The 13161-nt window shown below is 42.6% G+C and overlaps 1 protein-coding gene across 2 annotated transcripts in view; it reads left to right on the forward strand.

Moving 5' to 3' along the window:
- SPAG1 (sperm associated antigen 1) overlaps nucleotides 1–11981 on the forward strand; it is a 61795-nt gene extending 49814 nt beyond the window's left edge. For both annotated transcript variants that reach the window (XM_077846772.1, XM_077846773.1), the window contains exons 15-19: nucleotides 684–816; nucleotides 2691–2817; nucleotides 8904–9068; nucleotides 10383–10754; nucleotides 10863–11981. In XM_077846772.1, coding sequence (XP_077702898.1) covers nucleotides 684–816; nucleotides 2691–2817; nucleotides 8904–9068; nucleotides 10383–10754; nucleotides 10863–10994 — 929 coding nt within the window. In that variant the 3' untranslated portion in view covers nucleotides 10995–11981. The remainder of the gene's footprint in view (nucleotides 1–683; nucleotides 817–2690; nucleotides 2818–8903; nucleotides 9069–10382; nucleotides 10755–10862) is intronic.
- The last annotated feature ends 1180 nt before the right edge of the window (nucleotides 11982–13161 follow it).

Consider the following 13161-nt stretch of genomic DNA (forward strand, 5'->3'; position numbering starts at 1 on the left):
TGGCTCCTCTCCTGGAAGAGTCCCCAGGTAGAGTAGCTGCAGGGATGGCTGGATTCAGAGCTCAGAGATTCTTTAGCTCTCTGGCCTCTTTCTTGCTCCTTTCACCCTGTTCTGAGACCTGCAGACTCTCCCGTTCTGTCACCGGATGGCAGAATAGCTTCTCTTTTCCTCCTCGTGTTCCAGGAGAAAGAGCAGGAATTACCAGAAGCCGCCACAAAAATCTTACTGTAGCTTAGTGGCTCTCCTAGTCCCATCCCAGACTGCTTTGATTATTGTGGCCAAGATGTCCAGTGTGCTGACGGTACAACGAAGATGACTCTGGGAGGTCAGGCCAGGGTGGGGTTGGTTTTACCTAAACCACAGGACGGAGCAGGGGAGGCGGCGTGTTCCAAGGAAGTGGGTGGTAGATGGATGTCCACCTCAGGCTTGAACAGGTTTGCTTGTGCATTTTACGTGAAATAGTCATTAAACCAAACACTGTAGATGTATCTTTTTACTTAGAGCCAGTTTGTCCTTTTAATTCATTTCCAAAGTTTTGTTCAGTTAGACTTCAGCTCTGCGTGGTGTGTGGCCAGGTTAATTTGCAATAGAGTATCTGCTTACAGATGTACTAAAGATTTTGTAGAGGTGCTTATATGAATCCTTCCTCTTTTTCCCTGCCCCCCTTGGGGGGTGTCCCATAGATGAAAAAATGTTTAAAAACCTTAAAGAAGAAGGAAATCAATGTGTAAAGGACAAAAACTATAAAGATGCCCTTAGTAAATACAGTGAATGCTTAACGATTAACAACAAGGAATGTGCCATTTATACAAACAGGCAAGTTCTTTGTAACTTTACGTGTTTCTTATGTTAATTTTACTATTAAAAATTATAGATAAATTAATTGCCAAGGTTGTTTTTTTTCCCCCTGTTGTTTTGAAAATTTATATAGCATATTGTCCTCAGTGAGTATTTTTCAAGGAGATGGAGCCAGAGGCATTGCAGAGAGATCAAGGGCATGCTGTGTATGTGTGTAGGGGGGTTGTCAGTCCCCCAGGCAGCCCCGACACTGCCCCCCCCCGCCCCCCCTCCCCCCGGAGGAGCAGGACTCAGCTGCCTTTCGAACTCCCTGAGTGGCTTTTTTGTCTTGGAATCCTAAAGGAAGGGACCAGCACCCTTCAGTGTGTAGCAAGAATGGGCAGATTGTTCTGGAAAGCTGCTGAGAGGTGGTCTTCACCACACAGTGGTCCTAGACCGCTGCGAGGAGGGGAGCGTCCAGTTCCTACAGAGCAGGGGCTCTGTACCCGCTTCCCCAGCTATTTCAGATGAATTCTGTTTACTGTCCCCTCTCACTGCGGTGTTCTTGTGCATGTCTCCCTCAGCTGGCCACTGTCCCGCTGCATCTGTTGTCCGCAGGCCCACAGGGCTCTACAGCTGCTGCCTGCCCCTGCCGCTCTCAGTGCTCGAGGCCCTTGCCCTGTTTTCACTGAGCACGCTCCCTATCTTCAGTGATCAAATAGATCACTGAGCTGATCTATCTTCTCTCCTTGGGGGGCCCCCACTGCCTTCCAGTTGTGCGCCTCAGGCCTCACACCCGAGCACCCCACTCTCCTGCATTCCTGACACCCACCATCTGGGCTGGGCTTCTCGGTGGTGGGAGCCTTCCCCTCTGCCCTCGCCAGCACCCCAGGCCTGGGTCACCACCATCCCCTAGGTGCTTGGGCACCCTCCATGGCACCCTGCACACTGCAGCTCGGGCCACCCTCTCAGACCCGGGAGACAGGTTAGTGCCTGTCAGAGACCCATCATGGACATCAGGGCACCTGGGAGAAAGCTCAGCCTCCTTGCCATGCTTCACAGAACCCTGCAACACCTGGCCTGGCCTCCTGTCTACCTTGTCCCTGCACCCAGCCATGTGGCCCTTTCCTTAACCCCCAAGAGCACCGTGCTCTCTCCGGAGCGATCTCTCTCTCTCTCTCTCTTTCTCTCTCTCACTCACTGTCACCGTGAGACTGTTGTTGGCTGGGCCCCTGGTCACCACTCTCCTCTCCTACATCTTAAGTCTTGTCCCAGTGCCTTTTTTTTTTTATATATAATTTTTTTTTTAAGATTTTATTTAGTTATTCATAGAGACACAGCTAGAGAGAGAGAGGCAGAGACACAGGCAGAGGGAGACGCAGGCTCCATGCAGGGAGCCTGACGTGGGACTCGATCCCAGGTCTCCAGGATCACACCCTGGGCTGCAGGTGGCGCTAAACCGCTGCGCCACTGGGGCTGCCCGCGTCCCAGTGCCTTTGCACTGGATAATTCTCACCTCATACTCTGGGCTTCAACTTAAATGTAACTTCTGGGAAGCCTCCCCTGGCTACTCCAGCCCTTGCCTCAGCCCCGCCAGATCAGTGAACTTCTCAGCAGGGTGTTCCCGGAGCATCCTGTTCAGAGTTTATTGTTTTTGCTTATTTTAATTGTCTCTCTTTTCTACTAGATTATAGCCTCCTTGAGGGGCCTGGGCTGTATTTTGTGTGCAGTTCTATCATCAGTGCTGTAATTATATGTATTGCAAGAAAATGCCGTAATTGGAGTAAAATGTTAGATACCCGGCTATAGAAACAGACAAGCTATGTTGTGATTTTCATTAGTTGTCTGAAATCACAGATATGTTGTCTTTGCTTTTCATGATACGTAATTACCTTCCTACTTACTTACATCAGAGCTCTCTGTTACTTGAAGCTGTGCCAGTTTGAAGAGGCAAAGCAGGACTGCGATCGGGCCCTTCAGATAGACAACGGGAATGTGAAAGCATGCTATCGACGAGCCCTTGCTCACAAAGGACTTAAGGTGAGGAAATCTGCATTTTAATATGTAAATTACAGCTCTGAAAACAAACTGGTTTTTTTACAAACAAAGCCTGGGATCATGGGAAAGGAGTGAGATTATCCTGGGATTTGATCCTGGTTCTGTGCTAACTAATCCCGAAACTTGGAATAGGCCTCAGATTTCCACTGCCTTGAACATGGAGCTAGATAATTTGTAAGATTCCTTCCAGCTCAAAAATGATTTATTTCCTGATTTTCTAAGGAATTTTATGAATTGCAGTAGGCCCACTTAAAGGCCAGGAAGGTTTCTTATTGAATCACTGAAGGCAACCGGCGGTGCCACTGGATTCCTCCACCAAAGGATTGGGGTTGTCTGGGGTGGGAGGAAGGCTTCAGAATGGAAGATTGAGTCACCCAAAGGAAGTTGGTAGAGACATCACAGATTGGGAAGCTCATGGTGATTTGGGCCTTAAATGGGCTGGTCATCAGTGTGAAACTGTAGAGTGGTGTTCTTCTCTTAGAAAATCACACTATTTTTTTTTTCAATTTTTATTTATTTATGATAGTCACACACACACAGAGAGAGAGAGAGGCAGAGACACAGGCAGAGGGAGAAGCAGGCTCCATGCACCGAGAGCCCGATGTGGGACTCGATCCTGGGTCTCCAGGATCGTGCCCTGGGCCAAAGGCAGGCGCTAAACAGCTGCGCCACCCAGGGATCCCCAGAAAATCACACTATTAAAAGTTTTGTGTAATTACACTTTCCTTTATGCTGATTCTTCTGCGTAGAAATACTTGAATGAATGCTCATGTTTGTAGAAAGTAACATCACAAGGACAAATTATAACATTCTGGGCAATGGCATTTCTTGAAATTATATTTCTTAAAAACCAATTTGTTTTAGGGTCTAATACAATGAAATTCACACATTGTAAGCCTACAGGTCATTGGCTTTTTTCTCTTTAGAGATTTTTTGAATTGAGGTGTAATTGATGTATATAAAACATTATTGGTTTTGGGTATACAGCATAATGATTTGATTTGCCAAATGATCCCCACAGTAAGTCTAGTTAGCCCATCAGCATACATTACAGTTTTTTTCTTATAATGAGAACTTTTAAAAATGTACTCTTGTAGCACCTTTGAAATATACAGTATAGTGTTACTACCTGTGGTCACCATGCTGTACATTATATATGCCCCCAGGACTTTATTTATTTATATTTTTTAATTGGAGGTTTGTACCTTTTGCCCCTTTCACTCCCCCTACCCCCTGCCTCTGACAGCCAACAGTTTGGTCTCTGAATCTGTGAAATTCCGTTTTGTTCTAGATTTCACGTACAAGTGAAGTCCTCTGGTAATTGCCTTTCTCTGTCTTAATTCCCTCAGCTTGTGCCCTCAGGATCCATTCATGTTGTTGTAAATGGCAGGATTTCCTTTGGCTTGACTAAGTAATACTCCATTGGGTAAAAATACCACATTTTCTTTATCCTTTTAGTCACTGAAAGACACTTAGGTTGTTTCCCTGTCTTGGCTGTGGTAAATTGCTGCAGTGAACATGGGAGCTCAGACGTCTTTTAGATTTAGTGTTTTCATTTCCTTCCAGAGGTGGAGTTGCTGGATCATACGGTAGTTGTATTTTTAGTTTTTTGAGGAACCTCCATGCTGTTTTCTGCAATAGCTGCACCAATGTACATTCCCACCTTTAGTAAACAAGGGTTCCCCTTTCTTCACATTTTCACCAACACTTGTTATCTCATCTTTTTTTTTTTAATCTCATCTTTTTGATGATTGTCATTCTAACTGGTGTGAGGTGATACCTCATTGTAGCTTTGATTTGTATTTTCCTGATGGTGAGTAATGTTGAGCATTTTTTCATGTACCTGTTGCCCATCGGTATGTCTTCTTTGGAAGAATGTTCAGTTCTCTGCTCATTTTTTTTTAAAGATTTTATTTATTTATTCATGAGAGACACCCAGAGAGAGAGGCAGAGACACAGGCAGAGGGAGAAGCAGGCTCCATATAGGGAGTTCGATACGGGACTTGATCCTGGGGTCATGCCCTGAGCCAAAGGCAGATGCTCAACCCCTAAGCCATCCAGGCATCCCTCCTCTGCTCATTTTTTAATCAGATTTTGTTTTTTGATACTGAGTTGTATGTGTTGTTTATATATTTTGGATATTAACCACTTACCTGTATAGGCTTTGCAAATATTTTCTCCTCCTTGGTGATTCTTCATTTTGTTGTTTTCCTTTACTGTGCATAAACTTTTTAGTTTGCCGTAGTTCCACTTGTTGTTGCTTTTGTTACCTTTGCTTTTGGTGTCAAATCCAAAACCCAAGACCAGTGTCAAGGAGCTTTACTGCCTATGTTTTCTTCTAGGAATTTTATGGTTTCCAGCCTTATGTTCAAATTTAATCCATTTTGTGTTGATATTTGTGTATAGTATAAGATAGTGTTCCAGTTTTCCCAACACTATTGGAGACTGTCCTTTCCCCAGGGAGAACTCTTGGCTCTTTTGTCATAAATGAGTTGACCATAGATGCATGGGTTTATTTCTGGCCTCTCTATTCTGTGTTCGTTCGTTTTCTTTCTTTTTCTCTTTCTTTCCTTTCTTTTTTCTTTTCTTTTCTTTTTTCTTTTCTTTTCCCTTTCTCCCCTCCCTCCCTCCCTCCCTTCATTCCTTCCTGAGCTGAAGGGAGATGCTCAACCACTGAGCCACCCAAGCATCCTTGGCTGCCTGATTCTTTAAACTTGATTTCCTGACAAAGTAAAAAAATAATGACTTTTTATACGTCTTTAGAATGAATTCTAGAAATTGTATTATGCCGGAAGATAATTCGAAATTTGAGTAATCCCACCCCATTGGATCACGAGGCTGGCGGTTTGTATTTCTAGTTTGAGTTCTTGTAGCTACATTTATTTATTCTGTAGTTTGAGTCATGTGCCAAGCGAATTTAATTTCCAGATCTTCAGAGGGGACACTTCTTATAAAATGCACCAGAACTTAGGCAGGGACCCACTTCGTTAGGTGTCTGATAAGGCATTGGCACCGACTCGGGGGGTAGCAGGTGCCCTGCCTGTACTCCTCAGTTGAGCCCTCTGCTTTCTTAGATCTTTTGCTTTTCTAGTGGATTTTAATTTTGTGTGTGTGCACGCTCGCCATTTTGAAAATTACAGGGCTTTCATTTAGAATTCCCCCCCCCACATTTTTATTTAAATTCCAGTTAACATACAGTGCAGTACTAGTTTTGGGTATAGAATTTAGTGATTCAGTGCTTCAGTACAACACCCTGTGCTCATCACAAGTGCTCGCCTCAATCCCTATCACCTGTTTAACCGCCCACCTGCCATCAGTTCTAAGAGTCTGCTTCTTTTTTTTTTTTTTTTTAAGATTTTATTTATTTATTTATTTATTCATGAGAGAGAGAGAGAGAGATTGAGGCGCACAGGCAGAGGGAGAAGCAGGCTCCATGCAGGGAGCCCAATGTGGGACTCGATCCCGGGTCTCCAAGATCACGCCCTGGGCTGAAGGTGGCGCTAAACCGCTGAGCCACCTGGACCCTCCCAAGAGTCTGTTTCTTGGTTTGCCTCTCTTCTTTTCCCCCTTACGTTCACTTGTTTTGTTTCTTGAGTTTCACATGTGAGTGAAATCATGTATTTGTGTTAGAATTTATTTCTTTTACTAAATGCCATTTACATGCTAGACTGTGGAATGCCATGGTGAAGAGACATGGTGATGGCCTTAAGGAATTTGTAGCCAATTAATTGGGTATGCTATAAAGCCAAAAATTTCAAAAAGTAATAGAATTGTTTTCACAGGTTAAGTGCATCGATTAGTATAGGTTATCATAATACATGTGATTATACTTTTTTTTTTTGAGGCTTATTGAAGTAATTAGCACCTTCTAATGCCCTCCTCAGGAGCCACACTTCTCTCTGTGTAGGCTCTGCTCTTCCCTTCACTGCATGGCTGTTTCTCTTCAGGTCTTGTATTCTCTGACAAATTTATCAAAAGGAGACTCCTTCCCCCCGTTAGTATCCATAGAAAGCCTTGGTTTTCCTCATTGCTTAGTGATACTTTATACTTACTCACTTATTTAGTTTTTAAAAGGTGTTTCCCTTACTTTTTTTAGTGTTTCCCTTCCTAAACCAGAAGCTCCCATGAGGGCCAGGGCTCAGGAGCTGGCTGACTGGCTCCTCCTCCACGTGTCCACTCTTCCTGCTTTCTTGTTTTCTCTTATCAAAGTGTTATTCCATGTTTTCTTAGGTCTTCTCCAGGCAGACAGATTGCTCTTTAAGTACATATTTTTCTTAAAAACAAATAAAACAAAAACGTATTGTTTCTTGTGTGGGACTTCTTCCATTTTCAAGGCTGTAGCTCACAGATCCGTTTTCAGGCTTCTCCCTGGGAGTCCACAACTGTATTCTTCTGTCTTGTGGGCATTGCTGCCTTGATCATCCCAAAGATTATATCTCTGTGCCTGTTTTCTTATCTTTAAAATGGGGAAAGAAGTTTAGTAAGCTATTGTGAGTAAACTAATGCTTTAAAAATGCTGAGAATGGTAAGAGTTAGCAGTTATTACTGCCTCAGCTTGCTCTGCTGCCCCTGCTTCCTTGCCTTTCAGTATGGTTCCCAGCATGAACACTTTGGATGGAAATATAGTGTCACTTGTGTTTTTGTAGCAGGTTCCAGCTGCACTGTCCTGACACAGTGCTATGTGATTTGTTACTAACACATAGTGTATTGTAAGTAATTTACCTTTTAATGAATTAGAGCAGATTTATCTGTTTAAACAAGTCACTTTTGCTCTACTGTCCTGGGTGGAGGGGGAAGGGATATGGCTTCCCAGCTAGCCCCCCAGGAACGTCACATAGCCACTAGCCTGTCTACCTGTGCCTCAGCCTTCAGTGCATGCTGTCATTGGTAGGTCGTGAATACTTAGGGAGGTTACACATCATTGGAATTCTTTTCTTCCTCACAGAATTTTTGTTTAATCCAAACATTGGTCTGGTCTGTAGTTCTAGAATGGCCTGTCACATCAGACTGATTCTGTGGTATCTGACTCTACTACCACATTCTATGCTGTTTTGTTAAGCTCAGATTCCTTTTCTTTCCCCTCTAACCCTCCCAATGTATTATCTTGACTCTGTGGAAGAATAAATGCTGATGCTAGCCTATTTGAACAGCATACAACTTTGAAGGGTTTTATGGTGCAGGATAATCTGTGACAGCTGACATTTGGATAGCCCTTTATATAGGTTAAAGTATTATTTCTTCGGGACGCCTGGGTGGCTCAGCAGTTGAGCATCTACCTTCAGCTCGGAGCGTGATTTCGGGATCCAGGATCAAGTCCCGTATCGGGCTCCTTGTGGGAGGCCTGCTTCTCCCTCTGCCTGTGTCTCTGCCTATTTCTGTGTCTATCATGAATAAATAAAATCTTTTTTAAAAAAGTATTATTAGGGATCCCTGGGTGGCGCAGCGGTTTGGCGCCTGCCTTTGGCCCAGGGCGCGATCCTGGAGACCCGGGATCGAATCCCACGTCGGGCTCCCGGTGCATGGAGCCTGCTTCTCCCTCTGCCTGTGTCTCTGCCTCTCTCTCTCTCTCTCTTTCTCTGTGTGACTACCATAAATAAATAAAAATTAAAAAAAAAAAGTATTATTAATTCATTTATACTTGGTATGCCGTGTAAGAACCAGAGTAGAGAAGCTTTTGTTAACCTTAAAGATGAGAAAACCAAAACTCAAAGATTAATATTTTGTTCCTTTCCTAATTAGCAGATGCCAACATGAGGATGTTCTTTCTTCCACTTACTACTCAGCAGACAACCTATGCCTACCACACTAGACTTATGAAGGTTGTGGTGATCCAGAATTGAACTTGAGTCTTCCAACTCCAGATTCTGTGCTCTTTTTTTTTTTTCCCCTGGCGGATGTTTTATGTTTAAAGACTACTTTATGGGTCTGCCTTTATCATCAGGGTACTAAAAGGGGACCCCTGCACACGTTCTGTGCTACTCAGCTCGTCATTCTCACTTCCACTTGGGCTAATCTGTGCCCCTTCTTTTGCTTATGAAGATTATTTTTTTCTGCCTTTCTACTTTCAGGATTATCAGAAAAGTTTAAACGATCTCAATAAAGTTCTCCTACTAGATTCAAGTATTGTTGAGGCAAAGGTGGAACTGGAAGAGGTAACCAGATTCCTTAACATGAAGGATAATATAGCATCATTCAACAAAGAAAAAGAGAGAAGGAAAATTGAGATTCAAGAGGTAAATTTGTATTTGATTATCTTTGAAAATACTCTTTGGGGGATTTTATATTGGATTCTAAAGTCAGATTCCTAGGAGTTCTACAAAGATTTTTAACCAGTTATAACAACAAAACTTTTCCTTTGCCATAATTAGGCATTGTATTCCCCAGCTTGGGTCCTTGGAGGGCATTGGGATTCTGCATTACTGTGGATCTTCCTTTCTCTGCCTCCGCCCTCAGTCTGGCCTACAGTTTGCTTTGTTTCCACCCCATAGTGCTCTGAGGGCCTGTGGCCATCGAACTTTGTTTCAGGGTAGACCTGGAGAATCCTGATAGGACTTATTCAAGTTTCAGTGGCCCTGCCATGCTCCATGGGATTTTTTAGATTGATTAAGGCCTTTTTACCACTTTGAAGCAAGACTGCCCTAATAGAGTTCTTGGACTACCCCCAGAATCAAATTCAGTGTCTTGTGCTCTAGCTCTTCCTTCGCCTCCAGTGAAGAATGTCAACTCATAGGGTGCCTGGGTGACTTAGTGGGTTAAGCATCTGACTTGATTTCAGCCCAGGCCATGATCTCAGGGTTATGAGATCAAGCCTCCTGTCAAGGCTCTCTGCTGAGTGTGGAGGCTCCTTAGGATTCTCTGTGCCCCTCCCCCTCCAGTCCCTGCTCGTGAGCGTGAGCGCGCGCGCGCGCACACACACGCGTGCACTTGCTCACACTCAAAAAAAAAGCTGAATTCTTCTGTATTCATGAATGCTAATGTCATCCCATTTATCACCTTATACTTCCATTATAGAGTAAAAAGCCAAAAAGTGAGAGAAACCAGGAGTATCTTTCCTCTGAGGGAAGAAAATAAGTGTCTTAAGGCCATGTCTCTGTTAAATATAAGGAAATAAGTGTAAAATTTATCATGAAAAAGAGAAAGTTGTTACAGGTTTTGTTTTTTTAGGATTTTATTTATTCATGAGAGACAGAGAGAGATACAAAGGCAGAGGGAGCAGGCTCCCTACAGGGAGTGTGATGAGGGACTCAAACCTAGGACCCCGAGTTCACAACCTGAGCTGAAGGCAGACGCTCAACCGCTGAGCCACCCAGGCGCCCCTGTAGGTCTTTCATGGAAAACTATAAAAAAAATTTAAAAATATTTTCATGAATGGATATTTAAAATTTCTTCCTAAAAAAAAGTAGATTTTACTATTTGTTACTCTTCCTTAGAATTTGACTAAAATGTAGCCTACTAGTGTTTTCTAGTTCCTTCCCATTTTTAATAAATGTAGCTTGGGATGTGTGCAATGGCAGTTCCATCACAGTATCGTTTTTTGCCTCATGAAGGTGAGTGAAGGCCAGGAAGAAGAACCTGAAAGGACCTCGGAGGAGCTCTTCACTCACTGCATGGCCTCTGAGAATGGGGACACAACTAATGGGCCACCAGAATGCGATGAAGAACTACCGATTACCAAGCCTAACAATGCCTATGAATTTGGTCAGATTATAAATGCTATCAGTATGAGGAATGATAAAGAAGCCTGTGCACACCTTTTAGCCATCACTGAACCAAAAGATTTGCCAGTGTTGTTGAGTAACAAACTTGAAGGGGATACGTTCTTCCTCCTCATTCAGTCTCTGAAAAATAATCTTATTGGAAAAGATCCCTCACTGGTGTATCAGCATCTTTTATATCTGAGTAAAGCAGAAAGGTTCATGGTAAGTGGAAAAATAATAGAGATGGATTTTCTCCTAGAGTTTCTGTAACTTTAAAATGTTCATTTTTTAAAAAAAATTAAGCTAATACAGTTTTTCTCTTTCTTCCAGATGATGTTGACCCTAATTAGCAAGAGCCAAAAGGAACAAATTGAACAGCTCTTTGATGATCTCTCAGACACACCAAATAAACATTTTACTTTGGAAGATGTACATGCCCTAAAAAGGAAGTATGAGCTTTAAGTCAAGACTTGTTAGATTTCTTCCGTGCATGCACATGTTCCAGTAATGCTAATGGGATGGTATTGTAATAGAGTTGCATGGATAAAACCTGGTTTAGAAAAGATCCTGTGGTCTGGGCTATAAAATATTTTACTTATTTTTATACATAGAACATTATATTCTACAATATACTTTTTATTAGTTGTAAATATTTTCTTACATACCAAGAGCTAACATCTTTATATTTAATATTTGGAACTTGTTTAAAGTACATTTTAATTTATGTTTTAATAACTTGTTAAAAATTTGAGTTAAATTACATTTTTTGGGCTATGAAAGATTCCTCTAAAGTTTGATAGAAATGTAGTTCTTTAAAAGTGAAAAATCATTAACTGATTATTATATCACCTTTATTTCCTGCTATAAATCCCATTTTATACTTGTAGATTACAGTCTGCTAGGGTGAAATGCAACACTTAAGTCTTACAACATGAAGTGATTATTAAATAAATTGTGATTAATTTAAGAGCCATAAGAGGAACTTACTTTTTCTTACATGGAAACGTTGCTTAACAATTAAGAACAAAAATTGGCAAAAATTTCTATTACTTAAAGTTCCCATCCTTGGGACGCCTGGGTGGCTCAGCAGTTGAGCATCTGCCTTTGGCCTGGAGTCCCGTATCGGGCTCCCTGCATGGAACCTACTTCTCCCTCTGCCTCTCTCTGCGTGTGTCTCTCATGAATAAATAAATAAAATCTTAAAGTTCCCATCCCATATATATTGCTTATGTAAATGATAAAACTACCACCATATAAAAAACTAAGCCTACTTTTTTTCACCTCCACATTGTCCCCAATGTTTAAATGTCCCTTTCCCCCCTCCTTTAACCGTGACTATATTTATTTCCTTAATGGAAATGAGAAAGTGAAGAAATCTTATAATGAAGGCTCCTATGTTAACTGTGTCAGAGTCAAGGTATTTCTTAAAATAAAACATTCAGGTCTGTATCTCTGTATCAATGTACTGTCATTTATTCCTGTAGTTGTTAGAGTCAGTTCTCTTTTTCTGGCACATTCTTTTATTCTTTAGAAGATCTCTTTTTAACTGTTCTCTTTTCCTTCGTTCATTAGTGGAAATCTATGGCTCTGTAATCTTCAAGCAAACCAGTCTTCTCCTTCTGAATGTCAGTAAACTTTACAGTAGAGACTTAAAAAGGAAACGTTCTCTTTTGTTGGCAGTTACATACCCAGCACCTAGCTGCAAGAGGGCTAAGCCATCTGGCAGTAATGACCTCTCCTTCAGAGGAAGGGGAAAGCTGTACATATAGTGAGTGTCCAGCTATGTCAGTTGTGTGGGTCATGGCTGAAACCTGTTTGTCTCCAGCAGCAGCCAGGGTACTTTAGTGGGACCTCCATGACTGAGGGGGATGAAGAGAGGTGAAGGAGGCAAATAAGAATGAATACCAAAGGCCATTAAAAGAATAGAGTTCCTGGTAACTGCTTTAAAACTTAAGCAGGATGCCTGCCCACATACCTTCGGGAGTATCCCACTCAAGAATCTTTCCACTGGATTGCCCCCACTGGGTCCAGTGGCACCCTCAAAGCCCCAAGTGCTGAACTCACATCAGCTCCCACTATGTGGCTAGATCCCTGTGCAGTGAGAACAGATTCAGTGAAGAGTGGTCTCAGAAAAATGATGTCTGGGCAAGGGAGAAATCACAAACTGGAGCTGTGGAGCTAATAGCCCCACCTTCTGGAAAACAAAAGCAAGGTTTCCAGCAGCCAGTCTAGCGAGTTACAAGAAAAGATGGGAAAATTTGGGGATCCCTGGGTGGCGCAGTGGTTTGGCGCCTGCCTTTGGCCCAGGGCGCGATCCTGGAGACCCGGGATCGAATCCCACGTCGGGCTCCCTGCATGGAGCCTGCTTCTCCCTCTGCCTGTGTCTCTGTCTCTCTCTCTCTCTCTCTCTATCATTAAAAAAAAAAAAAAAGATGGGAAAATTTTAAGAATTCTGCCTCTAGAGGGAGCAAGAAGAGCGGAGCAGCTTGACCCATTCAAAAGCCTAGGAAAACTGACAACTAGCAACACCAGTGATCTGCCCTCCATGGGAAGGCAGCCAGTAAAGACTCAGGATGAGTCTACTTCAAATGTGAAAACAGCAATGCAAAAACACAAACATGAAAATAAA

This window comes from Canis aureus, chromosome 14, assembly GCF_053574225.1.
Source record: "Canis aureus isolate CA01 chromosome 14, VMU_Caureus_v.1.0, whole genome shotgun sequence".
Lineage (NCBI taxonomy): Eukaryota > Metazoa > Chordata > Mammalia > Carnivora > Canidae > Canis > Canis aureus.